This window comes from Rhinoderma darwinii, chromosome 3 (assembly GCF_050947455.1).
Source record: "Rhinoderma darwinii isolate aRhiDar2 chromosome 3, aRhiDar2.hap1, whole genome shotgun sequence".
NCBI lineage: Eukaryota > Metazoa > Chordata > Amphibia > Anura > Rhinodermatidae > Rhinoderma > Rhinoderma darwinii.
The window spans coordinates 54,354,342-54,380,819 of record NC_134689.1 but is presented as its reverse complement, the minus strand read 5'-3'; the positions used below and the strand labels follow the sequence as shown (position 1 = coordinate 54,380,819).

Sequence of the window (26,478 nt, the reverse complement as noted above, 5' to 3'; positions counted from 1 at the left end):
ACACAGTAAACGGCGTGAATTTAGGATGCAAAAAAGTGTGGTGAAATTGCTGTTTTTTTCTATTCTCCCCCAAAAAAAGTTAATAAAAGTTAATAAATTAATTCTATGTACCCCAAAATGGTGCTATTAAAAATTACAACTTGTCCCGCAAAGAACAAGACCTTATACAGCTATGTCGACGCAAAAATATAAAGGTTATAGCTCTTAGAATTAGACTATGGAAAAAACTTAAAAAATTGCTTGGTCATTAAGGGGTTAGGGCCTTTTCAGGCCCGTCATCAAGGGGTTTTGTGATGAATTGAAAGTGTATTTAAAATTTGTTTTTTATACTGTGATTAACTCTTACCATACCCCTTTAAAAGGGTACCAGGGGTTATTCCCATTCCCGATTTTTATGGCATATCCACAGGATATGCCATAAAGGTCTGATGGGTGCAGATTTCAGTTATTGGACCTACATCTTTGGAACGGTGCCCCGTGACCCCTGTCCTACCCTTTGTTACTGCACTCGCTTACAAGATGGCCGTTTTTTCCAGAAACGGCCATCTGCATTTTGCTATGTGGAATCCAGGACTCATAGAAGTGAACTGGATTTCCAGGAACAGGGTAGCAAAAATGTGCTTTTTGCCATGAATATCTAATAGGTATTTGTTTTACCTCTGGGACGCTCCCCTATTGGGAGAATGGAGATTTGCTGACCCCCTCCGTTCACCAAAACATGGTTGCTGCATTCCATAAACTACAATGGAGTGTTGGCCGTTATTGTCTAACTCTAATCTACGGGAGTCTGAAAAAATGGAGCGCTGGTTTGACTTTTGTATATGCCTCTTGGTATGGACTGGCGTTCGTGGTGGTCACCCTTGCTGGTAAGCTTCTGTGGTGCTTCCTACTGTATAGGGGACACTTATTCCTGCACATTATGGACTCCGTGAACACTGATCATCAGTTTTTTCTTCTACTGATCTGCTATAAAACACTTGGCATCTTTTTGGACACTATTGTTTTTTTAGGGGCATACAAAAAGTTTCCTTTTTTTTTATTCTCCTTTAGATTAGGTGATCCCATTTGGAATGTTAAGATAAACTTCAACATGTCTAAACATTCTAACAGATGTGTTTATTAAAAAATGTATAGTTGAAAAATTCTAGTCTTCATCTCTGTTAAATGTGGATGCTTTTGAGTTTCATCTATTTTCACCTGATATGTTCTTCACTGCCTAATACTTTCTACCTTGGTTGACTTTTCAGGTTAGTTTAGGTGCTGGTGCTCAAGATGAGCTACACATTGTTGAAGCTGAAGGAATGAACTATGAAGGAAAACCGTTAAAGATTGTTCTTGCATCCCTGAGGCCATCTGTCCAGCCAACAGTAAGTACTGGACTTTTAAAGAGCATCTGTTAATTGAGGCTTATAGACGATTCACTTATGGATATTCAATTAAACGTCTCGCTTTGTTGTTTTTTTGAAGGCGGTGTAAACACGTTGTGGTCAATATTTTTTTTTTTTTTTTTCTATTTTACCATGTGAGCACACACTTAGTGTTCTGCCGCTCCCTGAAATCTTAAATTGGGTGCAATTGATAGTATACTGGAGTGCAGGATTTATTTTTTTTTACGAACAGTGACGAATTCTGTCCTCAGAGATTGTGCTCCTGCCTTGTGTGGATGAATCTTGCAGTTTTGAGGCAACCAGTTGTTTTTCTAGTGTCATTTAAAGAGGCTCTGTCACCAGATTTTGCAACCCCTATCTGCTATTGCAGCAGATAGGCGCTGCAATGTAGATTACAGTAAATGTTTTATTTTTAAAAAACAAGCATTTTTGGCCAAGTTATGACCATTTTTGTATTTATTCAAATGAGGCTTGCAAAAGTTCAACTGGGCGTGTATTATGTGCGTACATCGGGGTGTTTTTACTACTTGCTGGGCGTTCTGATGAGAAGTATCATCCACTTCTCTTCAGAACGCCCAGCTTCTGGCAGTGCAGACACACTTCCTGCCCCAGGTCCTGCACTGCCAGAAGCTGGGCGTTCTGAAGAGAAGTGGATGATACTTCTAGTCAGAACGCCCAGCTAGTAAAAGTAGTAAAAACGCCCCGATGTACGCACATAATACACGCCCACTTGGACTTTTGCAACCCTCATTTGCATAAATACAAAAATGGTCAACTAGGCCAAAAATGCTCGTTTTTTAAAAATAAAAACGTTACTCGTATCTACATTGTAGCACCTATCTGCTGCAATAGCAGATAGGGGTTGCAAAATCTGGTGACATAGCCTCCTTAACCCCTTAGTGACCACCAATACGCCTTTTTACGTCTGTCACTAATGGGCTTTAGGCTAGGCTGACACGTTTTCACGTCAGCCTAGTCTAAATCCTATCAAAGGGGAGAGAAAAGACATGGACCGCACATCCACTGTATACAATGATCAATGGCGGCTAGGCAAAATATATAAATATGAACGAGAGGTTCTTTGTAACATTTTGATCAAATTGTATGCAAGCCCACTTGCCACTTCACGGCGACCTCTGAAAGTGGGTCCCTACTCTAACGGTTGCAGCACCGCATGGCGGCTACCGCCACCGCAGCGCCGCTCCTGCAGAGGGAGCAACCCAGGGGCCCAAAAGCACCCATGCCTTCAGACCGTGCCAAGCCTCCTTGGCTCTGGGCCACGTCCCCCCACAAGTGCAGCACTACAGCAACAGACACCACCACACAGCACCACAACATGTGAACAGATGGAATGAGCTCACCTTGCCATGCGCCCCCAGTGGCCGACTGAGTACAAGCAGGAACACTTATGAGGTCATTCCTAAATTAAAATCAGCTGGGCCAAAAGTGTGGAGTGCTGGTACCAAGTAAAACAAAACAGAGGGGATAGACTCTGTAACATATCAAAGGGGAGAGAAAAGACATGGACCGCACATCCACTGTATACAATGATCAATTGCGGCTAGGCAAAATATATAAATATGAACGAGAGGTCGCCGTGAAGTGGCAAGTGGGCTTGCATACAATTTGATAAAAATGTTACAAAGAACCTCTCGTTCATATTTATATATTTTGCCTAGCCGCAATTGATCATTGTATACAGTGGATGTGCGGTCCATGTCTTTTCTCTCCCCTTTGATATATACTAGTCTAAATCCTGCACGGGTCTCCTGTGCAGGCAGGAGCCGGGGCTCTGCTGTCTGATGACAGCTGAGCTCCTGCTCCAACGCCTGCGATCGAAGTTTACTTCGATCGCGGCCGTTTAACCCGTTAAATGCCGCCGTCAATAGCGACCGCGGCATTTAACTTTGTTTACAGAGGGAGTGCGCTCCGTCTGTCACCCATCGGCGGCCCGCGAATGCAATCGCGGGTCTCCGATGGGGTGTCATGGCAGCCGGGGGCCTAATAAAAGCCCCCAGGTCTGCCCTGGACATATGCCTGTTAGGACGCACCGGAGGCACGTCCTAACAGATTGCCTGTCAGATTTACACTGACAGGCAATAAAGCTCTGGTATACGAAGTATACCAGAGCATTATAGCAGCGATCGGAAGATCGCACAGTAAAGTCCCCTAGTGGGACTAATAAATCGAAGTCATCAAAGTGAAATAAAGATTATTAATAAATAAAAAGTACAGTAAAAAAATCCATTTTTTCCCCATAAAAAGTGGTTTTATTTAGTAAGTGTAAAAAAAAGTACACATGTGGTATCGCCACGACAGTAATGACTCCATTAATAAAGTTAATATGTAATTTAAACCGCAAAGTGAACACCGTAAAAAAAACCTCAAAAAACCATGGCGAAATTGCAATTTTCCGTTGCCCCCCAAAAAAGTCATAATAAAAATGAATCAATCAGTCCCATGCACCCCAAAACAGTACCATTCAAAACTACGTCTTGTCCCGCAGAAAACAAGCCCAAAAAATCACTACATTGATGGAAAAATAAAAAAATGACAGCTCTTGGAAAGCGACGATGCAAAAACAATTTTAGTTCAAAAGTGTTTTTATTGTGCAAAAGTCGTAAAACATAAAAAAACATCTACATATGCGGTATCGCCGTAATCGTACCGACCCATAGAATAAAGGTAACATGTTATTTACGTCTCATAGTGAACGGCGTCAATTTAAAAACGCATAGAACAATGGCGGATTTTCAGTTTTTTTTATAATCTCTCCCCCCCCCCCCCCCCCAAAGGTTAATAAAAGTTAATATAAAAATTATATGTACCCAAAAATGGTGCTATTAAAAAGTACAACTAATCCCGCAAAAAACAAGTCCTCATACAGCTATGTAGACGGAAAAAAAAAAAAGTTATAGCTCTCTGAATGAGACTATAGAAAAACGAATAAAATAGCTTGGTCATTAGGGCCTAAAATGGGCTGGTCACTAAGGGGTTAAGCATCCATTCAAGTTGGGCTCTGTTTACACTTAGGCATATATCCTGGGATAATCTCTAGACATACACAAATTGTAAAAACCCTGAAGTATACAACTGAAGACTAAAGGACATATGTACCCCCTAGATTTACTCCCATTTTTAAAAAAAATACTGTGCAGGATCCCCTATATTGAAAACCGTAGTCTACAATGTTCAATACAGCGAGAAGGTAACATGCTGAGGCCAACCACATGAACGGATGCAAAAACACACTTTTATGCTGGAATTCCACTTGACATTTTCTCATCAGCTTTTTACTGCAGTTTTGTAGGGATTTTCATGTGCTTAAAGAGGCTGTCACCAGATTATAAGTGCCCTATCTTCTACATAATGTGATCGGCGCTATAATGTAGGTGACAGCAGTGGTTTTTATTTTGAAAAACGATCATTTTTGAGCGATTTTAGATTTATGTTAGTTACTAAATGACCAACTGGGCGTGTTTTTACTTTTGACCAAGAGGGTGTTTGATTAGCAGTGTACTCACTGCAGTACAAGTACCAATATATATTTTTGTCCCCTATAATGTGAACAGCCCTGCTGTACTCTATGTAATCGATGTACTACTGCTACAGTGTTAATAGGCTACAGCTTGGCCGGTCACATGACTAGTCGTGTCATGAAGAAAGACTGCCACGACTTCCGGTTCCCTGCCAACGCTGTAAAAATCTACTATTAATCTCATAATTAGCGGTACAGAGGGCCAGTATGTACATTAGCAGTTTACTCATACTGCAGTGAGTACACTAATACTTCTCAGTTCCCACATAACCCCTTTAGAGGTAATGAAGCTGGGGTTTAGTGTTCCAAGCCTGCACATGTCACATACAAACATTTTGGTAATAGTAATGAAAGTAAATTTTAATTTAGAGTGGGGTCTGGTGCTTGAAATTGAGGTCGGTATATCCTGCTTCATGTGACGGCACATATAGGCCTCTGCTTCATGTGACGGCACGTATAGGCCTCTGCTTCATGTGACGGCACGTATAGGCCTCTGCTTCATGTGACGGCACGTATAGGCCTCTGCTTCATGTCACGGCACGTATAGGCCTCTGCTTCATGTCACGGCACGTATAGGCCTCTGCTTCATGTCACGGCACGTATAGGCCTCTGCTTCATGTCACGGCACGTATAGGCCTCTGCTTCATGTCACGGCACGTATAGGCCTCTGCTTCATGTCACGGCACGTATAGGCCTCTGCTTCATGTCACGGCACGTATAGGCCTCTGCTTCATGTCACGGCACGTATAGGCCTCTGCTTCATGTGACGGCACGTATAGGCCTCTGCTTCATGTGACGGCACGTATAGGCCTCTGCTTCATGTGACGGCACGTATAGGCCTCTGCTTCATGTGACGGCACGTATAGGCCTCTGCTTCATGTGACGGCACGTATAGGCCTCTACTTCATGTGACTGCACGTATAGGCCTCTGCTTCATGTCACGGCACGTATAGGCCTCTGCTTCATGTCACGGCACGTATAGGCCTCTGCTTCATGTCACGGCACGTATAGGCCTCTGCTTCATGTCACGGCACGTATAGGCCTCTGCTTCATGTCACGGCACGTATAGGCCTCTGCTTCATGTCACGGCACGTATAGGCCTCTGCTTCATGTCACGGCACGTATAGGCCTCTGCTTCATGTCACGGCATGTATAGGCCTCTGCTTCATGTCACGGCACGTATAGGCCTCTGCTTCATGTCACGGCACGTATAGGCCTCTGCTTCATGTCACGGCACGTATAGGCCTCTGCTTCATGTGCGCATAGTGCTTTTGTTCCCAGATGCAGCTTCCTGCTCATCTGTCCATTGTTGGTGAAGTAACTCTTCCTGAAATAACCATGTTTGATGTTGCCATTCTTAGAACACTAAGCCCCAGCTACATAATTGTATGCTGGTGGTTTAGTTGCTCTAAAACTATTGACGGGTTACCTTTTTAAAGGAACACTAAACTTAAAGAAACATCATGTTAGTAACTTTGTCATCTTTGAGGAAATTCAGTCCGTAAACCCTCTAACACTACCTGGCCAATGCAATATTCTGTTGCAAAAAATGGAGGTTGAACTTGCAGCTGTTTCATGTAAATGTTTGGTTAAATTCCTTTTTAAATTGTTACATTTACGTTTTTAGGTGTCACTTGGTGGATTTGAAATTACACCACCTGTTACTTTGCGGCTAAAGTCTGGATCTGGTCCTGTACATATTAGTGGGCAGCATCTTGTTGGTAAGTAGCTTGCAATTAGAATACAATCATACAGACCTTAGTTTTGTTTCTCTCTCACTTCACCCCCTCAAAGGAAAAAAAAAGCATCATACACTTCTCATTGTTCCAGCTTCTTTCACTGCACAATCACACTGGAATAATGAGAAGTGTATGACGCTCATTGGTCAGCGTCATTCACTTCTCTGTACAACACCCAGTTGGTCATTAAGAAACTAGCATAAATCTAAAATTGCTCATAACTTGCTTAAATATTTGTTTTTCAAAATAAAACACACTTATCTACTTTACAGCGCTGATCACATTATGTAGGAGATAGGCCACTTATAATATTTAAAGATCTGTCACTGGTTTAGTAATGCCCAATCTTCAAGCTAATCTAATAGGTGCTGTCACATGGATAATGCTAGTTAAAATTGTGTCCCAAAGTTTATTTTAAGTTATGAGCTTTTGACTGCAGCATTTAACGAGTTAAACAATGAGTTCCATACTTCCCTCTGCCTGACATTGGCGTATGGATACGTCAAATGTCGGGAAGGGGTTAAGATACAAATTTCTGCTGGAAATGCTTAATTGTTTTGAGCGGTCTTAGAATTCTAATCCTTCTGTTTGTAGCTTTAGAAGACTTGGGCTCATCGGACGAGGAGGAAGATGAAGAGGAAGAAACCACAAAGAATGCCAAAAGACCTGCTACATCCTCTTCTAAGGTTCCACAGGTATAGTAACATGACATTTTTATTCACACTGGCACTCTGTGCAAAGCCTAATTTCCCTTTGCTGATTCCTATAGAAAAAGCCGAAATTAGAAGAGGATGACGACGACGATGAGGATGACGACGACTTAGATGATGAGTAAGTTTCATAATGGCAGCCAGTATCTTGGCGAGTTAAGTGGTGGTACACCATGTTCAAAGGTGGTCTGAATTCGGATGCAGTTAACAAGCAATGTGCAGGCGCACGCTCTCATTCTCTACAGCTCTCAGCAGACAAGGACGACAAGACTGTATGATCTCGCAAGAGATCACACAGCACAAGCTGCTCTGATGTCCGTAGCCAATTGGACAGGGTCACGCCCCCTTGCCATTTACACAAAATTAAGCGCCCCATTGACCGTTCAGGGGCTTATTTACCTATCGGGCGCCAAATATAATCGCACCGATATCTAACGGAGAAGAATAGAAACCTTGTTAAGTGACACAAAGTTTGTGCAGCTATTACATGGTGCACTCAGCTGCACATGTATGGGCTGGTGAAAGGTTCTCTTTAAAGGGAATGTGTCGCTAGAAATGTGTTATTTTTTTTTTAGTTAAGCAATTAGTATATACATGATTACATTGTTCTAATTTTTTTATTTTATTTTTTATTTCACAAGTCCGGAAATATTTTAAATTAGATTCTAATTTATAAAATTTCCATGTGCTGGTCACTAGAGGGATCAATTTGCAAAATTGCATCATTGGCATGTGGTAAAGCAACCTCATTGCTTTATGCTGCAAAATTGGAGAAGACACACTCGCTCTAGTGTGCTCAAACAATGCCCCCTCCTTTGTCCTGGCTAGTGCCAGGAGAAAGGAGGGGGTCGAATGTTCAAACCTACACTGTGTGCCGCCATTTTTTGAGCGAATGCACAGTGTAGGAGGATTAGATACAGTAGTAATCGCACAGTATAAGGCCTCATGCACACGACCGTGCTCTTAATTACGACTCGTAATTACGGGCAGCCGCCCGCTTTTGCGTGCCGTGCTGCCATTATAAAGTATAGCAGCACGGCCCGTAAAATAGAACGGGAAGGTACCTGTGGCTAACAGAAGTCTATGAGCCCGTTATTGCGGGTCGTAATTACGACCTGCAATAACGGGTGTTTTTACGGTCGTGTGCATGAGGCCTAACACTAACCTACATACACAAACATAACTCACCTGCTCCCTTCACTCCTTGTCCTTGCTTCTGAACATGGACGGAAGTAGTCATCTGTACGGCCGCGGCTTCCAGTCCACATGAAAATGGCGCCGGATGTCACTCTGCCGAAGACCTTCCTTTTGGACTGTGGGAGCATGCGCTGTTCCCACACAGACGGCGTACACTATATAGGGAATGGAACAGCTCCAGTTCGCATTCTCTATGGGGATGTATGTGCAGTATTCCATCTCTGTGTCGTTATTCGACACATACAGATGGAAATTAAAAATGGCAGCCCCCATAGAGAAGTAAAAGACAGAAAAAAGAAACTCAAATAAAATGTATTTACTAAAAGCAATAAAATATTTTAAAAAAAATTTGACACCTTCCCTTTTTAAATGGCGAACAGGTGAAGTATGGATTCACACAGGATGGAAACTCATTCCCTCCACAGTGTAGTGACTTGATTAGTGGTCTGCTAGGATAAAGCAATTCAAATAAAACTTTCTTAAATTTCAATATTAGTAGTCTTCGATGCGTGTACTATGTGAAAGCAGCTTGATTTGATAAATTACTTTGCCTGGGATGATATTGTCTGAGATTGATTGTGAAGAAAATTATTGGCACTAGATGTATCTGCAATATACATGTTCACACATTGTTTGCCTTTGATTCTGTTTAATGCCGCTTGGCTTTTGGCACTGATTTGCTGTGCAGCACAATTCGCCCCGATGTCATTGAATGGGGCTGATTGTCATTGTATTTGATGCAGATTTTGGCACCTAATACTTAAGCATACAGCTTCACTCGTATATGTCTATTTTCATTATGCTCTAAGAATGGGTTTGTTTTAGGGATGACGATGAGGAGGAAGATGAAGAAACACCAGTTAAAAAGGTAATTTGTTCATTTAAAACTGAGGTTAAGCTAGATGAGAATCATAAATTGTTCCAAGTAACATCTTTTGGTGTATATCTGCTTTTGAACACTAATTTCAGTCTGCATGCGTAATGTACATAATAAGTTTAGTACATTAGTTATACATCCTTAGTTGTCTGTATAGCTGGCGTATATTTTGCTTTAAAGGGCCACTAAACCTAGAGTACAAAGCTCACAATGTAGGAAAATCTTGACTCCAACTACATTGCGCCCAGTTAAAGAGGCTCTGTCACCAGATTCTCAAATCCCTATCTCCTATTGCATGTGATCGGCGCTGCAATGTAGATAACAGGAACGGTTTTTTTTTTTTGGTTTTTAAAAAACGTTCATTTTTGACCAAGTTATGAGTTATTTTATATATATATATATACACACAAATGAGGTTTGAAATGGACAACCGGGCGTTTTTTTTCGTTATGTCCAACTGGGCGTGTATTGTGTTTTTAACTGGGCGTGTTTACGTGTATGACGCTGACCAATTAGTGACCAGTCAGCATCATACACTCGTCTCCATTGATTTACACAGCACCGATGTGCAGCCACAAACAGATTAACGTTGATCAAGGGTCCTGATAATGAATACACATGATCATCCAGCCTGGACGTCATGTGTATTCAGAATCCTGACACTTCTGAATCTTTTCTGTGAGATTTCCAGCAAGGGAAACGAAATCTCGTGTACCTCCTGTAATCTCGTGAGATTTCGTTTCCCTTTCTAGAAATCTCAAAGAAAAGAGTTAGAAGTGTCAGGATTCTGGATACACATGACGTCCAGGCTGGATGATCATGTGTATTCATCAGGACTCTTGATTAACGTTAATCTCTGTTTATGCAGCAGAGTCTTTACAAAAACGCTGGTAAAGTAGTGCATTGTCTTTGTTTTTTCTGTTCAGGTTTCTGGTTGACACATGAGTAGTGTTATAGTAGGTTTATCTGACTGCAATTAGCGATATAGCTATCGCTATCTGCAGTGTAAATGAATGGAGAGAAATGTATGACGCTGATTGGTCAGCGTCATACACTCCTCTGTACTTGGTCATATAGTAAAACACCCAGTTGTCCATCGAGAAACTCCTTAGCATAAAGCTAATATAGGTCATAACTCCGTCAAAAATGATTGTTTTTCTAAATAAAAAACACTGCTGTAATCTACATGTACCGATCACATGTACAATATAGGGCATTTATAATATGGTGACAGCCTCTTTAAACATTGGTTATAGCAAAGTATATGTGCACGTGCGGAATTCCAGCGGTTTTTACTGGATTTCCACTGCATAAACACAGTAAAAACAGCAACATAAATCTGTTGCCGATTTTCTGCTACCCATTGACGTCTATGCACCAAACATGCAGCATCTCCGCACAGGGCAGGCAGCATAAATTGACATGCTGCTGAATAGAAAAAATCACAGCAGAACGCTTTCCACATGACTTTTGTGCGTTTTTTTTCTGCAGTGCGGGAATGAGATTTTCTAAATCTTTCACTTTGCTGCTACTGTAAATGCTGCAGAATTCCATTGCGGAAATTCGGCAGCGTTTACACTACGTCAGAACCCAGCCGAAGGGCAGTGAGATTATGGAACTCTGCCACAGGATGTTGTGGTGGTTGCTTCTTTGAACAAGTTCAAGAAGGACCTGAATGCATTCCTTAAAAAAAATCTAACATTACAAGTTGAGTACTAGATTCTGGAAAAGGATTTATTCTGTTTGCTATATTTGGAGTTAGAGACTGTCACCACATGTGCCCTATCTCCTAGATAAGGAGATTGGCGCTATAATGTAGGTGACAGTAATGCTTTTTATTTAAAAAAAACAATCTATCTTTACCACTTTATTAGCGTTTTTAAATTTATGCTAAGGAGTTGCTTAACCCCTTAGTGACCAGCCCATTTTAGGCCCTAATGACCAAGCTATTTTATTCGTTTTTCTATAGTCTCATTCAAAGAGCTATAGCTTTTTTATTTTTTCGTCTACATAGCTGTATGAGGACTTGTTTTTTGCGAGATTAGTTGTGCTTTTTAATGGCACCATTTTTGGGTACATATAATTTTTATATTAACTTTTACCCTTTTGGGGGGGGATTATAAAAAAAAACCTGAAATTCCGCCATTGTTCTATGCGTTTTTAAATTGACGCCGTTCACTATGCGACGTAAATAACATGTTACCTTTATTCTATGGGTCGGTACGATTACGGCGATACCACATATGTAGAGGTTTTTTTATGTTTTACGACTTTTGCACAATAAAAACACTTTTGAACTAAAATTATTTGCTTTTGCATCGTCTCTTTCCAAGAGCCATAATTTTTTTATTTTTCCATCAATGTAGTGATTTTTTGGGCTTGTTTTCTGTGGGACAAGACGTAGTTTTGAATGGTACTGTTTTGGGGTGCATGGGACTTATTGATTCATTTTTATTATGACTTTTTTTGGGGGGCAATGGAAAAAAATTGCAATTTTGCCATGGTTTTTTGCGTTTTTTTTTTACGGTGTTCACTTTGCGGTTTAAATTACCTATTAACTTTATTAATGGAGTCATTACGGTCGCGGCGATACCACATGTGTTTTTTTGTTTTTTTTTTACACTTTTACTAAATAAAACCACTTATGGAAAAAAATGGTTTTATTTTTTTTACTGTACTTTTTATTAATATTTATTTCACTTTGACTTATTTTATTAGTCCCACTAGGGGACTTTACTGTGCGATCTTCCGATCGCTGCTATAATGTTCTGGTATACTTCGTATACCAGAGCATTATTGCCTGTCAGTGTAAATCTGACAGGCAATCTGTTAGGACGTGCCTCCGGCGCGTCCTAACAGGAATATGTCCAGGGCAGACCTGGGGGCTTTTATCAAGCCCCCGGCTGCCATGACACCCCATCGGAGACCCGCCATTGCATTGCATTGTAAACAAAGTTAAATGTCGCTATTGGCGGCATTTAACGGGTTAAACGGCCGCGATCGAAGTAAACTTTGATCGCTGGCGTTGGAGCATGAGCTCAGCTGTCATCAGACAGCAGAGCCCCGGCTCCTGCCTGCACAGGAGACCCGTGCAGGACTTAGACTAGGCTGACGTGAAAAGGCGTCAGCCTAGCCTAAAGCCCATTAGTGAATCACGTGAAAAGGTGTATGTGGTCACTAAGTGGTTAATGCCCAAGTGGGCGTATTTTTACTTTAGACCAAGTGGGTGTTGTACAGGGGAGTGTATGACTGACCAATCAGCCTCATGCACTCCTCCATTCATTTACACAGTGCCTAGGGATCCTGCTAGATCCTTATGTGCTGTCTTATACTAACACATTAACAAAACTGAAGTGTTTAGACAGTGAATAGACATTCCACGGGATGTTTATTCACGATCTCTGCACTTCGATACTCTATCTGTGGTAGTTACAGCAGAGGACGTGTAATCTCGCGATATTTCACGGTAAATGACAGGTTATAACGAGATCACCCTTCCTCTGCTGTAACTACCATAGAAACAGTAACGAGGCGCAGAGATTGTGAATAGACCTCCCGTGGAATGTCTATTCACTGTCTAAACACTTCAGTATTGTTAATATGTCAGTATAAGACAGGGATCTAACAGGTTCCCTATGCGCTGAGTAAATGAATGGAGGAGTGCATGATGCTGATTGGTCAGCATCATACACTCCCCTGTAGAATGCCCACTTGGTCTAAAGTAAAAATACGCCCACTTGAGCATTAAGCAACTCATTAGCATAAATCTAAAAACGCTAATAAAGTGGTAAAAATAGATTGTTTATTTAAAGGAACAGTGTCATCACAAATAATTTTTTTATATGTTAAAGATGTTAGTGCTTTAATAAAAACGTTTATTTTCATTTGTGTGTTTGTGTTTTACTGTTTCTTATTTTTACACTTTTCTTCCCTATGGGGGCTGCCATTTTTTGTTCCATTTCTGTGTGTCGATTAACGACACACACAGACATGGAATACGGCAGCCACAGTCCCATGGGGACTGCGAACGGCTCCCGTCCCATTGACTGCCGTGTACGGCGTCTGTGTGGGAACTGCGCATGCGCCGCTCCCACACAGTCCTATTCGAAATTGGCGCCGTCCGGCGCCATTTTCCTGTGGACCGGAAGTCGCGGCCGGACAGTAATATTACTACTTCCGGTCGCGGCTTCCGGACTTGTGCACATGGAACAGCGGCAGCAAAGGGAGCGGACGAGCCGGAGGGAGCCGCGGCGGCAGGAGCAGGTAAGAGATTTCAATGTATGTTAGTGTTTGTGTGTGTTTACTACTGTATGTAAACCTACTACACTGTGGGTTACCTCAAAAAATGGCGACACACAGTGTAGGAGGTTAAACCTTTCAAACCCCTCGTTTATCCCGGCACTAGCCAGGATAAAGGAGGGGGGGATGCTGAGAGCTCACTAGAGCGAGGGCTTTTAACCCAATGTTGCAATGCTGCAATTTTGGGAACTAGCTCCATCTAGTGACCAAAAATGGGTAGTATTATAAATTAGAAAAAATTTATAATATTTCCTGACTCGCGAAAAAAATAAAAAAAATTTGAACAATGTTTAATCACCCACACACTAAATGTTTAATTTTTTAAAAAAAAACATGTTTTTCTGGCAACACATTCCCTTTAAATTAAAAGCACTGCTGTCGCCTACATTATAGCACTGATCTCCTTATGTAGGAGCTAGGGCACTAATAATGTGGTGACAGAGCCTCTTTAAGTAGCAATTTTTCTCCTATTGAGGCAATTGGTGTCTAGTCTACCTCATGGGAGTTTTGCCTTAGGCCTCATGAACACGACCGTAGTGGTGTGCACGGCGTGATTTTCGGCTCGGACGGCAATGAAGTGTCACCCGCGGGCCACCCGCAAATCGCGGGCTGTGCTCATGGCCACGTGCAGTAATTTCTATGCGCCTGGACAGCAAAACACGGCCGTAATAAGCCATGTTCTATCTTTTTGTGGTACAGGCTCCTGGGCAATGCACAGACCGTGGAAACCATGGTAGTGTGCATGGGCCCATAGAAATGTATTGGACCGCAATTCACCTGCAGATTTGCGGCTGCAAAAATACATTCGTGTGATGGGGCCTAAGTGCATCAAAATGGTGATTATGGGTTGGACTTGACGGACCTATTTTTTTTTTTTTTTTTCTCCACTATAAACTACACTTTACCGTAAAGAGGAGTCCAAACATATACCATGCTGTATACATTTTTTTTTTTTTTTTTTTTTTTTTATATGATGGCCTATGGGCAAAGTATACAACTGTGTGGCAAGTCCAGAGTCAGCGCAGCCGTCCACCAGGAAAGTTTAGAGCTCTTCATGCTTCCCTCTGCTGACAAGCTTTTTGGAGATTCAGATTTCATTTTCCATCAGGACTTAGCACCTGCCCACACTGCCAAAAGTACCAATAACTGGTTTAATAACCACAGTATCACTGTGCTTGATTGGCCAGCAAACTCGCCTGACCTAACCCCATAGAGAATGTATGGCGTATTGTCAAGAGGAAGATGCGACACCAGACCCAACAATGCAGATGAGCTGAAGGCCACTATCAAAGAAACCTGGGCTTCCATAACACCGCAGCAGTGCCACAGGATGATTGTCTCTATGCCACACCACATTGATACAGTAATTCATACAAAAGGAGCCCCGACCAAGTATTGAGGGCAGATACTGGACATACTTTTCAGTAGGCCTACATTTCGGTATTAAAAATCATTTTTGAAATTGGGCTTAGATAATTAGAATATTATATAAGACTAAATTTTAGGCTAAAAGTGTGGCTATCCTGCCTTATCTGGAGCTTTAAACAATACACAAAGCTGCTATGTCATTTAACCCCTTGGCGACATACGATGTACTATTACTGAAATGTCGCCAAGGGGACGTATGGACCGCGCCTTTGTCAGGCTAATTGAGCTCTATGCTGACATTTAGTGTATGCCATGAACTTTACCTGTTAAATGTAGGGCCTAAATGCAATGTGAATGGGGCCTAAGACTCTTATTCCACTGCCTGTATTTGATATTTCTTTGACTAACTTCCATTTACTGCACCTGTCATGAAGCACATACACCATGCTTCACACTATATACAGACAATCCATAATGTGTGCCTACAATATGGATGTCCCCAAAATAAATATTAAAAATAAGTAGCTGTAACACTTTGTCCTACTTGAGTTTCATTAATTAACATCCCACGGCACAGATATGCTGTTTAGTTTTAGGCATGCATATACAACCTAGACCCTGCAGCACATTCCGTCAAACAGTGTAGTGTAGATTTTTAGGCAGTCTCAGCTGTGGAAAGCAGTACTAGGAAAATAACATTCATATTTACCCTAGTCATGGCGACTCATCCCTCTAATGACGTGTAGTCGGGTCTCCCGTGATTCTGCAACCTGCGATTCACTGCAGCAGTCACATAGGATTAACCCCTTAAGGACACGGCCAATTTTAGCCTTGAGGACAGCAATTTTTTTTTACATTTCCCTCTGCATTCCGACGCTCATAACGCTTTTATTTTTTGTACGACGTAGTTGTATGAGACTTTTTTTTTTGCGGGACGAGTTGTACTTTATGTACGTACCATTTTTTGGTACAAATACATTATCGTTTCATTTCTATACATTTTTTATTAGATTAAAATGCAGAAAAAAAGCAGTTGTGCAACAGTTTGAATATTTTTTTTTTTTATTTTTTTTTTACACCATACACCGATCATAATAAATGGTATACATTTGTAGTACAGGTTGTTACGGTCGTGGCGATACCAAATATGTCTATTTCATGTTTTGGGACTTATATTTTAAAAAGTTGATTTATTATAAAAAATGTGTTTCTGTGTATTTTTTATTTACTTTTTATTTATTTACCATTATTATTATTTTTACATTCAACTTTTTTTTTTAATCCCATAAAGGGATTTATAATTTTTATTTTGTAACTAATGTACTGGCATATATCTATATGCCAGTACATTAGCCTGTTACTGATCGTACACAGGCAGTTAGGGCATACCTCAGTATGCCCTAACAGGAAATATGTTCAGACATCCCTGGGGTCCTTCACTGGACCCTGGGCTGTCTGGCCATATGAGTTATGGGCTTTGATCGCGTCAGTTATTTTCTGTGACGCGATCAATGTGCAGTCCCCTCTCCTTGAACGCCGCGATCAGCTGTCATCGCGGCGTTCAAAGGGTTAACAGCGGAGAGAAGCTGTTTCTCTTCTCTCCGCTGTCAGAGCGGGGCCGTGGCTGTGTATTACAGCCGTTGCCCCGCTCTCGATCGCGCGCAGGGACGGCTGTCACACAGGACGAGTATGCTCGTCCTAATGCGCGAAGTGCTCGCCGCTCAAGACGAGCATACTCGTCCTGTCGGCAACCAGTTAAATGTCCTTCCAGGAGGCCAGCCTGGAAGAGCAAGAGCGTTCTAGCAAGGCCCAGGTTGTAAACACAAGTTTTTTAACCCCTTAAAGACCAGCCTATTTTGGACCTTAATGACCAAGCGTTTTTCAATCGTCTCATTCCAAGAGCTATAACCTTATTTTTGCGTCGACATAGCTGTATAAGGTCTTGTTTTTTGTGGGACAAGTTTGTATTTTTTAATAGCACCATTTTTAGGTACATATTATTTATTGATTAACTTTTTTTGGGGGGGGGGGGAATAGAAAAAAATCTGAAATTTCGCCACTTTTTTGCGTCCTAAATTTACGCCGTTAAAGGAACAGTGTCATCACAAATATTTTATTAATATGTTAAAGATGTTAGTGCCTTAATATAAACGTTTATTTTCATTTGTGTGTTTGTGTTTTACTGTTTCTTTTTTTCACACTTTTTTTTCCCTATGGGGGCTGCCATTTTTTGTTCCATTTCTGTGTGTGTCGATTAACGACACACACAGACATGGAATACGGCAGCCACAGTCCCATAGGGACTGCGAACGGCTCCCGTCCCATTGACTGCCGTGTACGGCGTCTGTGTGGGAACTGCGCATGCGCCGCTCCCACACAGTCCTATTCGAAATTGGCGCCGTCCGGCGCCATTTTCCTGTGGACCGGAAGTCGCGGCCGGACAGTAATATTACTACTTCCGGTCGCGGCTTCCGGACAAGTGCACATGGAACAGCGGCAGCAAAGGGAGCGGACGGGCCGCGGCGGCAGGAGCAGGTAAGCGATTTCAATGTATGTTAGTGTTTGTGTGTGTTTACTACTGCATGTAAACCTACTACACTGTGGGTTACCTCAAAAAATGGCGACGCACAGTGTAGCAGGTTAAACCTTTCAAACCCCTCGTTTATCCCGGCACTAGCCAGGATAAAGGAGGGGGGGATGCTGAGCGCTCACTAGAGCGATAGCTTTTAACCCAATGTTGCAATGCTGCAATTTTGGGAACTAGCTCCAAACAGCTCCATCTAGTGACCAAAAATGGGTAGTATTATAAATTTGAAAAAATTTATAATATTTCCTGACTCGCGAAAAAAATTTGAACAATGTTTTATCACCCACACACTAAATGTTTAAATTTTAAAAAAAAAACATGTTTTTTGGGCGACACCATGCCTTTAACCGTGTGGTATAAATAACACACTAACTTTATTCAGCGGGTTGTTACGATTGCAACAATACCAAATTTGTATAGTTGTATGTTTTACTACTTTTACACAGTAAACACTTTTTTTTTTTTAGTTATTTGTTTTTGTGTCCATATTTGAAGATCCATAACGTTTTTATTTTTTCGCCGATGCGGTTGTATGAGGGCTTTTTTTTTGCGGGACGACTTGTAGTTTTTATTTGTACCATTTTGGAGTAGATGCGACTTCTTGATCACTTTTTATTACATTTTTTTTAAAGTCAGTATTCACAGAAAACAGCAATTTTTCCATAGTTTTTTATTTTTTTTACGCCGTTCACCGTGCAGGTAAAATAATGTAATAGATTTATAGTCGGGGTCGTTATGGACGCGGCGATACCAAATATGTGTAACTTTTTAACTTTATTTAGTTTTTTTTAATAGTAAAGAATTTTGTAAGGGGAAAAGCTGGGTTTTTCATTTTTTTCACTTTTTTTTAAAATTAACTTTATTAAACTTTTTTTTTACTTTTTTACTTGTCCCACTAGGGGAATATAATATGTGATTCTCCGATCGCTATTGTAATACACTGCAATACTTTTGTATTGCAGTGTATTACTGCCTGTCCGTTTAACACGGACAGGCATCTGCTAGGTCATGCCTGCGGCATGATCTAGCAGGCATTCACTCCAGGCAGCCTGGGGGCCTTTATTAGACCCCCGGCTGCCATTAGACACAGACACTCGGCGATCGTATCGCCGGGTGTCAGGGGAGAGAGGGAGCTCCCTCCCTCTCTCCAAAACCACTCAGATGCGGTGCTCGCTATTGAGCACCGCATCTGAGGGGTTAAACGTGTGAGATCGATACTAATATCGATCTCACACGGCAGAGCAGGGACGCCCCCAGCCCTCAGCTGCCTCTAGCAGCTGAGAGCAGGGAGATCTGACAGTTCCCTGCTCTGTTTACTTATTCCGATGCCGCGACGTAAAAAGTCTATGGCATCGGAATAAGGCCCGTTAGTGACCGACGTAGAAACACGATGGGTCGGTCACTAACGGGTTAAATTGCAATTTTTGTGGTGTAATTTCTTACATTTCATCGCAGCACTTGGATATTTGTTGCCGGTTTTACATCCCCACTGAATTTAATGACTACAACCCACAACTGGCAACAAACGCAGCATATATTGACATGCTATGGATTTAAAATCTGCACTGCTGGTCAATTTATGAACTTTTTCGCTGCGTTCTGCACTGTGGGCATGAGATTTTCTAAATCTCATTCACTTTGCAGCTACTGTAAATACTGAGTTTCCGCACAGAATTCCAGAGCGGAAACTCTGCAGTAATTACGCTACGTGGGAACTATACTTAACTTCCTGACAGAAGCCAGTTTTTTATTGCTTACTAATATAGGTATGAATGAAGGGCTGTGAATGATCTCGCTGTACAATAAAAGGCAGACTGACCGTATGTGCCCTACGATTGTAAGCAGAAGTGTACTGCGCTAAAAATTATATTATATAATTTAGTGTATAAATATTATATGTAGAAGTTATATGATGACGGTAGTTTTTTTTTTTTTTTTTTTTTTTCCCCCTCAGTTGGCTCTAGTAGCAAAAGTAAAATCTGCTCAAAAGTCAAGCCACAATGGAAAGGCTTCTAAACCGTCCACTCCTGCTAAATCTCCAAAAGTGAGTACTTTTATTCATATTAAATTCTGTAACGGTGGGGACTGATAGAGCTCTGATCCCTGCCATTAACCCCTTAAATGCAGCAGTCAAAGGCGATCGCTGCATTTAAGGGGTTTGCAGCTCTCCGGCACCCCAGCAGTGAAATTGCCAGGGTGCCGGTGGCTGCAATTGCAACCGGAGGCCTAATGCTGACCTCCCTGGTCTGCCTAGTACGAAAGCCTTTCAGGCCTTGCCTGGAGGTGGGGCCTATAAGGTTTCCATACCTGATGGCTCCGGAGCCGAGCCAGGTGTCAGTGGTGGATATCGACGGTATGTTACAGCTGACCTCCACCTATAACAGCAGGAACCGGAGCTAGCTCAGATTCCTCCCATTAACCTCTTAGATGCAGCAATGGCTGCATCTTAGTGGTCGGCAGCCTTGCCATGCGATCGCATTGCTGCTGACTGCTTTTATGGCAATGTTAGGGAAGCCAGTAACCCGGAGGTGAAGCCTAATTGGCTTGCTGTCAATGAATGATAGATCTAATGCACTGTACTACATAAGTGGTGCGATGTATTAGAAGAAAAATCTCTGGACCTTCAAGTCCCCTAGTGGGACTAAAAAAAAGTGTAATAAAATAAAACACAATTGCCCTTTTTCCCTTTATAAAATCCTTTTGAGAAAAATTGAAATAAACCATACATATTTGGTATCGCTGTGAACCATACATAACAGCCTATGAATGTTAAGGTGTAAAGAAAACATAAAAAGCAATGCCAGAATTTGTTTTTTTAGTCACTTTGCCCTACGATAATTGAAATAAAAAATGATCAAGTCATGTGTATCCAAAAATGGCACCTATAAAAACTATAGCTCGTCTCACAAAAAAACAAGCCCTCATACAGTGCTGACTAAAAAATTAATGTTATGGTTCTCCCAAAATGGCGGCAGAAAAAATTATTTTTTACAAGTTATTTTTTGGCCAAAAGTTGTAACATAAGTTTGGTATCCCCAGAATCGGGCTGACCCAAAAAATAAAGTTTACATGTTATTTATGACGCGTGGTGACAGCAATTCTGGCCGTTTTTTTGGTCTCTTTGCCACCCAAAAAAATCAGATAAATCGTCGCATGTACCCCAAAATGGTACCAATAATAAATACTCTTTGAAAAATAAACTTATGGCTCCAATAAGTCGGGAAATTAAAAAAAAAAGAGTTGTGCAGCCCAAGGGGAATATTTCTTCTGTTTCACGAGGCGACTTATCGAGGCCCTAAAATTAGGGAACCCGGAAGGGGAGGGCCCAATCATATCTGCTGGAAGTAAGGGTGCCTGTATTATACCAGGACAACACTTCCCAGCATAATTCCCCAAACTGCAAAGGTGCGGAGTGTGGACCAAAACTGGTCTGTGCAGAAAGAATTGCTTCACAGCGTAACACACCTAAGGATTATTTTGCTTTCTTTACCCAATTATACCAACTGACTATTGCCCAGCTTACATGTACCCCCACATTATAAACTAAAATGGCAGTAATACATGAAACAAAACTACTACCAAGCAAAATCCACCCTCCAAATGGTGCTGCCTCCCTACTGAGCGCTGCAGTGTGCCCAAACAGCTGTTTGCATCCACGATACCCAGGAGATCCTTAAAACTATTTTTGGGGTTTGTCTCCAGACAACATATTTGCCACTGAAATGTCACATCTAGGGAAAAATGTGTAATTTTATACTTTGCACCATCCGCAGCGCGTTCATTTATGGAAATGACCTGTGGGGTAAAAATGCTCACTACACCCCTTAATAAATGCCTTGCATTTTGGTTTCCAAAATGGGGTCACTTCTCAGGGGTTTCTTTTTATTTTACATCGGAGCCTCTGCAATTGTGAACCAATACTGTGTAATTTGCCAAATTAGATGTCAATTTCGCATGGTACTCTTTCACTCCTAAGCCCTGTTGAATGTCCAGGCAAAAGATTAGGACCCCATGTAGGGTGATTCTAAAACCGGGAAACACAGCAGAATTAGAGAGCTGTCTTATGGTGGCACAAGCCGGGCACCACATTGGCATATTTATGGAAAAATTCCTATTTTCACTCTTCCAGGAATTAGTGTGCGCTCGATGTTGCAAACACCTGCGTGGTTAACATGCTCACTACACCCCTAGGTGAATACCTTCACGGGTGTAGTTCCCAAAATGGGATTTTTTTTTTTGGAATTTCCTCCGTTTTGGCCCCACAAGACCTCTTCAAACCTGACCTGGTCCCTAAAATATATTCTAGTAAAAAGAGCCCCAAAATCCTGTAGGTGCTCCTTTGCTACTAAGTTCGGTGTTTCAGTCCATTAGCGCATTAGGGCCACATGTGGGGTATTTCTAAACTGCAGAATCGGGGTATTGAGTTGCGTTCTCTGGTAAAACCCTGTTACAGAAAAAAAATGGATTAAATATGAATCCAGTCTGCAAGAAAAATTTAATTTGTAAGCTTCACCTCTACTTTAACCCTTTCACAAGAAGCAAACTTTCTAAATGTGGTTTTGAATACTGAGGGTGCAGTTTTTAAAATGGGGTGAATTATGGGGGGTTTGTATTATATAGGCCCCTCAAAGCCACTTCACAACTGAACTGCCCCTGTAACAATATCCTTTTGAAATTTTCTTGAATGTGGAAAATTGCTGCTAAAGTTCTAAGCCTTGTAACATCCTAGAAAAATAAAAGGCTGCTCCAAAAAAATTATGCCAATCTAAACTAGACATATGTGAAATAGAACTATTTTGTGTTGTGATCTGTTTTACAAGCAGATGCATTTAAATTTAGAAAAATCCCAACTTTGGCATTTTTTTTTCACTGAATTTTGTTCTTTTATTACAATTACATACTGAATGTATCGACTAAGTTAGTGGTAAAATTTGAAGTACAATGTCTTACGAGAAAACAATACCCGACTCACTTGGATAGGTATTGCATTCCAAAGTTATTACCACATAGTGACACGTCAGATTTGAAATTGAGGCTTTGTCAGGAAGGTCAAAACGGGCAGCAGCTGGAAGGGGTTAAAGGACATTTAGTTATTTGATTGAATGTAATTGTTTACTCTTTTTTTGCTTTTTAGACACCAAAACAAAAAGGGAAAAAAGGCAAGCAGCAAACTCCAAACACACCCAAAACACCCCTTAATCCTGTAGAGCTAAAGGCAAAAATGCAGACTATATTTGACAAGGTAGGTTATACGTTTGTCTTAAGGTTGCATTTGCAGGTGGTAAAATTGGGAACGTTGGCCACTATTAAGAGTATATACCTAAAATGAAGACCTGTATGGTGTGAAAACAAAAATGATTCCAAGAATCTTAGCTTTTTTTTTAAATATATATTTAATCGCCATAACCGTATAAGGGCTTTTTTTTTATTTGCGGAACAAGTTATATTATGTGCATCCAAAAATGGTGTAATTGAGAAATACATAGTTTACTAAAATAAAGTTAATAAAAAAGTTAGAGAATTGCACACGACCGTATTTCCGGTGTTGCCAGTATTCCACCCATATTTACGGGCACGTTTTCGATGCAAAATTGCACTGCACTAATCGGCAGCCCCTTCTCTCTATCAGTGCAGTATAGAGAAGGGGCAGCCCTTTCCGAGGTAAAAGTAAAAAATTCATACTTACCCGGCCGTTGCCTTGGTGACGCGTCCCTCTCGACATCCAGCCCGACATCCCTGGATGACGCGGCAGTCCATATGACCGCTGCAGCATGTGATTGGCTGCAGCGGTCACATGGGCTGAAACGTCATCCAGGGATGTCGGGCCGGATGTCGAGAGGGACTTGTCACCAAGGCAACGGCCGGACTGGAAGAAGAAGCAGGAAGTTCTCGGTAAGTATGAACTTTTTTTTTACAGGTTGCTCTATATTGTGATCGGATTTCACTGTCCAGGGTGCTGAAAGTTACTGCCGATAAGTTAACGCTTTCAGCACCCTGGACAGTGACTATTTACTGACGTCGCCTAGCAATGCTGCCGTAATGACTGGTGCGCACACGTAGCCACCCGTCATTACGGGAGTTCCATAGACTTCTATGGGCTGCCCGTGCCATTGGACATGTTCTATCTTTTTCAACGGCACGAGCACCTTCCCGTAAGAAAACGGGAAGGTACCCGTGGCCAATAGAAGTCTATGAGCCCATTATTACGGGTCATAATTACGACCCGTAAAAACTGGAGTTTTTACGGTCTTGTGCATGAGGCCTAACTTTCATTACTCGTTACGATCACTCGGATACCGTATGTGTATGTTTTGACGCTTTTACTAAATCCACTTTATGGGGAAAGTATTTTGTTAATTTTGAAATTTTTATTTTCATAAACTTTAACTGCTAAACTTTATTTTTTCATCCCACCAGTGGACACTTCTAGAATGCTTTGGTACACTTAGTTTTACACGGACAGGCAATAATGCTTTGGTATACGGACAGGCAATATATTAGGCCATATCTGTCATGGCCTAATAGGCAGTTGCTAGGGGTTAGGGGTTTTTGTTAGGCCCCTGGATGCCATGGAAACCCAACAGCGCCCCGCAACTTCTTTGCAAGGGTGCTGATGTGGTGACCGAGAGAGCACCCTCCCTCTGTTAAATACATTAGATGCCGCTGTCGCCATTGACAGCTGCATCGAATGGGTTAAACTGCCAGAATCGGAGGGCGATTCTATTCTCAAAACTGCTAATAGCCTTATAGGGAAAGGGGGATGGTATTATAAACACCTTTTTGTCGCGGTCATGCAACTTGCCAGGGGAATTTAATGTTTTGTTTCCCCAATGCTGCAATTGCCACTAATGCAGGGACTTGATATGCAAGTGCTCCTGCACTGCGTGCTGCCAGCTCCATCCCTCTGCGTGACTGCTCCAGCTGTCTCCTGATTGGCTGCGAAAGCAGTGTGGTTTTTGCGACTGAGGAGTCAGCATTTGATACCCCCGATGCGACAATCCTATAATTAGCATAACTGAGACAAAAGATATGCTTAGTGACCTCCCCTATAATCGCTCTGTCAGCAGTTTTTGTGGCCTCAAAATTGCTGACAGATTCGCTAACTAAATCGGTAAAAATGAATAATTGAATGTTCTTGTAATTAACGTAGTAAATGGGTAGGTGAGAAGTGTGTGTACAATAAATGGTCCTGGGCTTTCAAACTGCCATTATAATTGTGTAGCATGGTTTTCAAGTTTCTGCCCCTGCAATCAAGCAAGGTCTAGTTCCTAGCTGATGAGGATCACTTTTACTGCTCCACCTCTTTATACATGGTACTCATCAATGCTGCTGCCTTTGTTGACCTGGCTATCACATTTCATAATGTGATCACTGGGTGCTGTGCACAGCAGACCCTCATCAGTTTGTGGCTGAGAAGAGCTAAGTGGGAGGGTTCTCTTGACTATTTGTCATTGCAAAGTGAAACTTGACTCCATGCATGGTTAGCCTGAGGTTAAGGATAAATATCTTGTCACTTATTAAGATGTATACACTGTCTTTTAGGGTATTACCCTTCCAAAAGTTGAGTCAAGGTTTGCAAACTACTTGAAATATGGTTTCAGAATGGAAGACCAGAAGGTAAGAAACAACTTAATAAGCATGGACCCTATTATGTATGGTTGCTTTTCACCTTACTTTTCATACGTATGCTCCAATTTTCATTCACTCAGGTTTTTTTATGTTGCAGGTGATTGATGATCTGTGGAATTGGAGAAAGACCCTGAAAGATCTAAAATAACTAGGTCCGCATTTTCGTTTCCCCTCCTAATTTTATATTTTTACTTTATGAAATGAATTTTTTGTTTAAAATATTTTCCACCTGTTTTGTACAATTTGGTGTTCTATTAAAGGCAATGCACACCTTTGACAATTTTTTTGAAAACTGGAGTTTTCTGAGCGGAACTTTCCTCACTCTCCACCAGTGTGGATACTCTCGCCCAAGACTGGGCTGCTGACCACGCAACATTGGCCACTGTACAAGCCACCCTGCAGCATCATTCTGCTCAATTATTTACCCTGCAACAACATCTGGATGACATTGAGAATCGTAACCAGAGAAACAATATACGTATCCGGGGTCTACCTGAATGTATCCCAGCGTCCGATCTTTTCTCCACATTGTCTACTATCTTCAACTTTTTGGGTCACCCGCCAAATATCCATATTGAACTTGACCGAGCTCAGAGCTCTCCGTTCATTGAGTCCTGATGACCAACGGCCCCGAGACGTTATTTGCCGGATACATTTCTATGCCATTTAAGAGGCTATTCTGCAGAAAGTCAGACAATCATCCATCTCTCACCATGGGATGCAGATTCGTGTATTGCCGGACCTGTCCAGACACACCCTGGCTCAAAGAGCAGCGCTGAAGCCCCTCTTGGAGGTTCTTCGGAATCGGGGTATCACCTATAGATGGGGCTTCCCCTTTGCCCTAATTGTCCGACGCGATGGGCACACCTGTACCTTGAGGTCTCCAATGACTTACCTGATTTCCTTAGAGAGCTCGACCTTCCATCAGTCTCTATCCAAGAGCGGCTCTCGTTGTTGTCCTCTTCGGGCAGGGGACCCCAGCTAGGACGCCCTCCTTCGATACACCAGGATTCGATGGGAGGCCGGCCTCCGAGGGGCCCCAGAAGGCGATCTGACCGAGGACACAGCTGGTAGCATGCTCGGTCAGATGAGACGGCCCCTTCAGCATCAGGAGCTAGGTTGCTAGGAGCCTCATGTGTATACTCT

General features: G+C 41.8%; 1 protein-coding gene across 2 annotated transcripts in view; it reads left to right on the top strand.

The window, feature by feature from the left end:
• LOC142748936 (nucleophosmin-like) overlaps positions 1-25,612 on the top strand; it is a 30,072-nt gene extending 4,460 nt beyond the window's left edge. Inside the window, exons 3-11 of one of the 2 annotated variants that reach the window (XM_075856348.1) lie at positions 1,248-1,367; positions 6,554-6,647; positions 7,260-7,360; positions 7,435-7,496; positions 9,398-9,440; positions 19,658-19,747; positions 22,838-22,945; positions 25,246-25,320; positions 25,430-25,612. In XM_075856348.1, coding sequence (XP_075712463.1) covers positions 1,248-1,367; positions 6,554-6,647; positions 7,260-7,360; positions 7,435-7,496; positions 9,398-9,440; positions 19,658-19,747; positions 22,838-22,945; positions 25,246-25,320; positions 25,430-25,480 — 744 coding nt within the window. In that variant the 3' untranslated portion in view covers positions 25,481-25,612. The remainder of the gene's footprint in view (positions 1-1,247; positions 1,368-6,553; positions 6,648-7,259; positions 7,361-7,434; positions 7,497-9,397; positions 9,441-19,657; positions 19,748-22,837; positions 22,946-25,245; positions 25,321-25,429) is intronic. The other variant, XM_075856349.1, reaches the window with a different exon arrangement.
• The last annotated feature ends 866 nt before the right edge of the window (positions 25,613-26,478 follow it).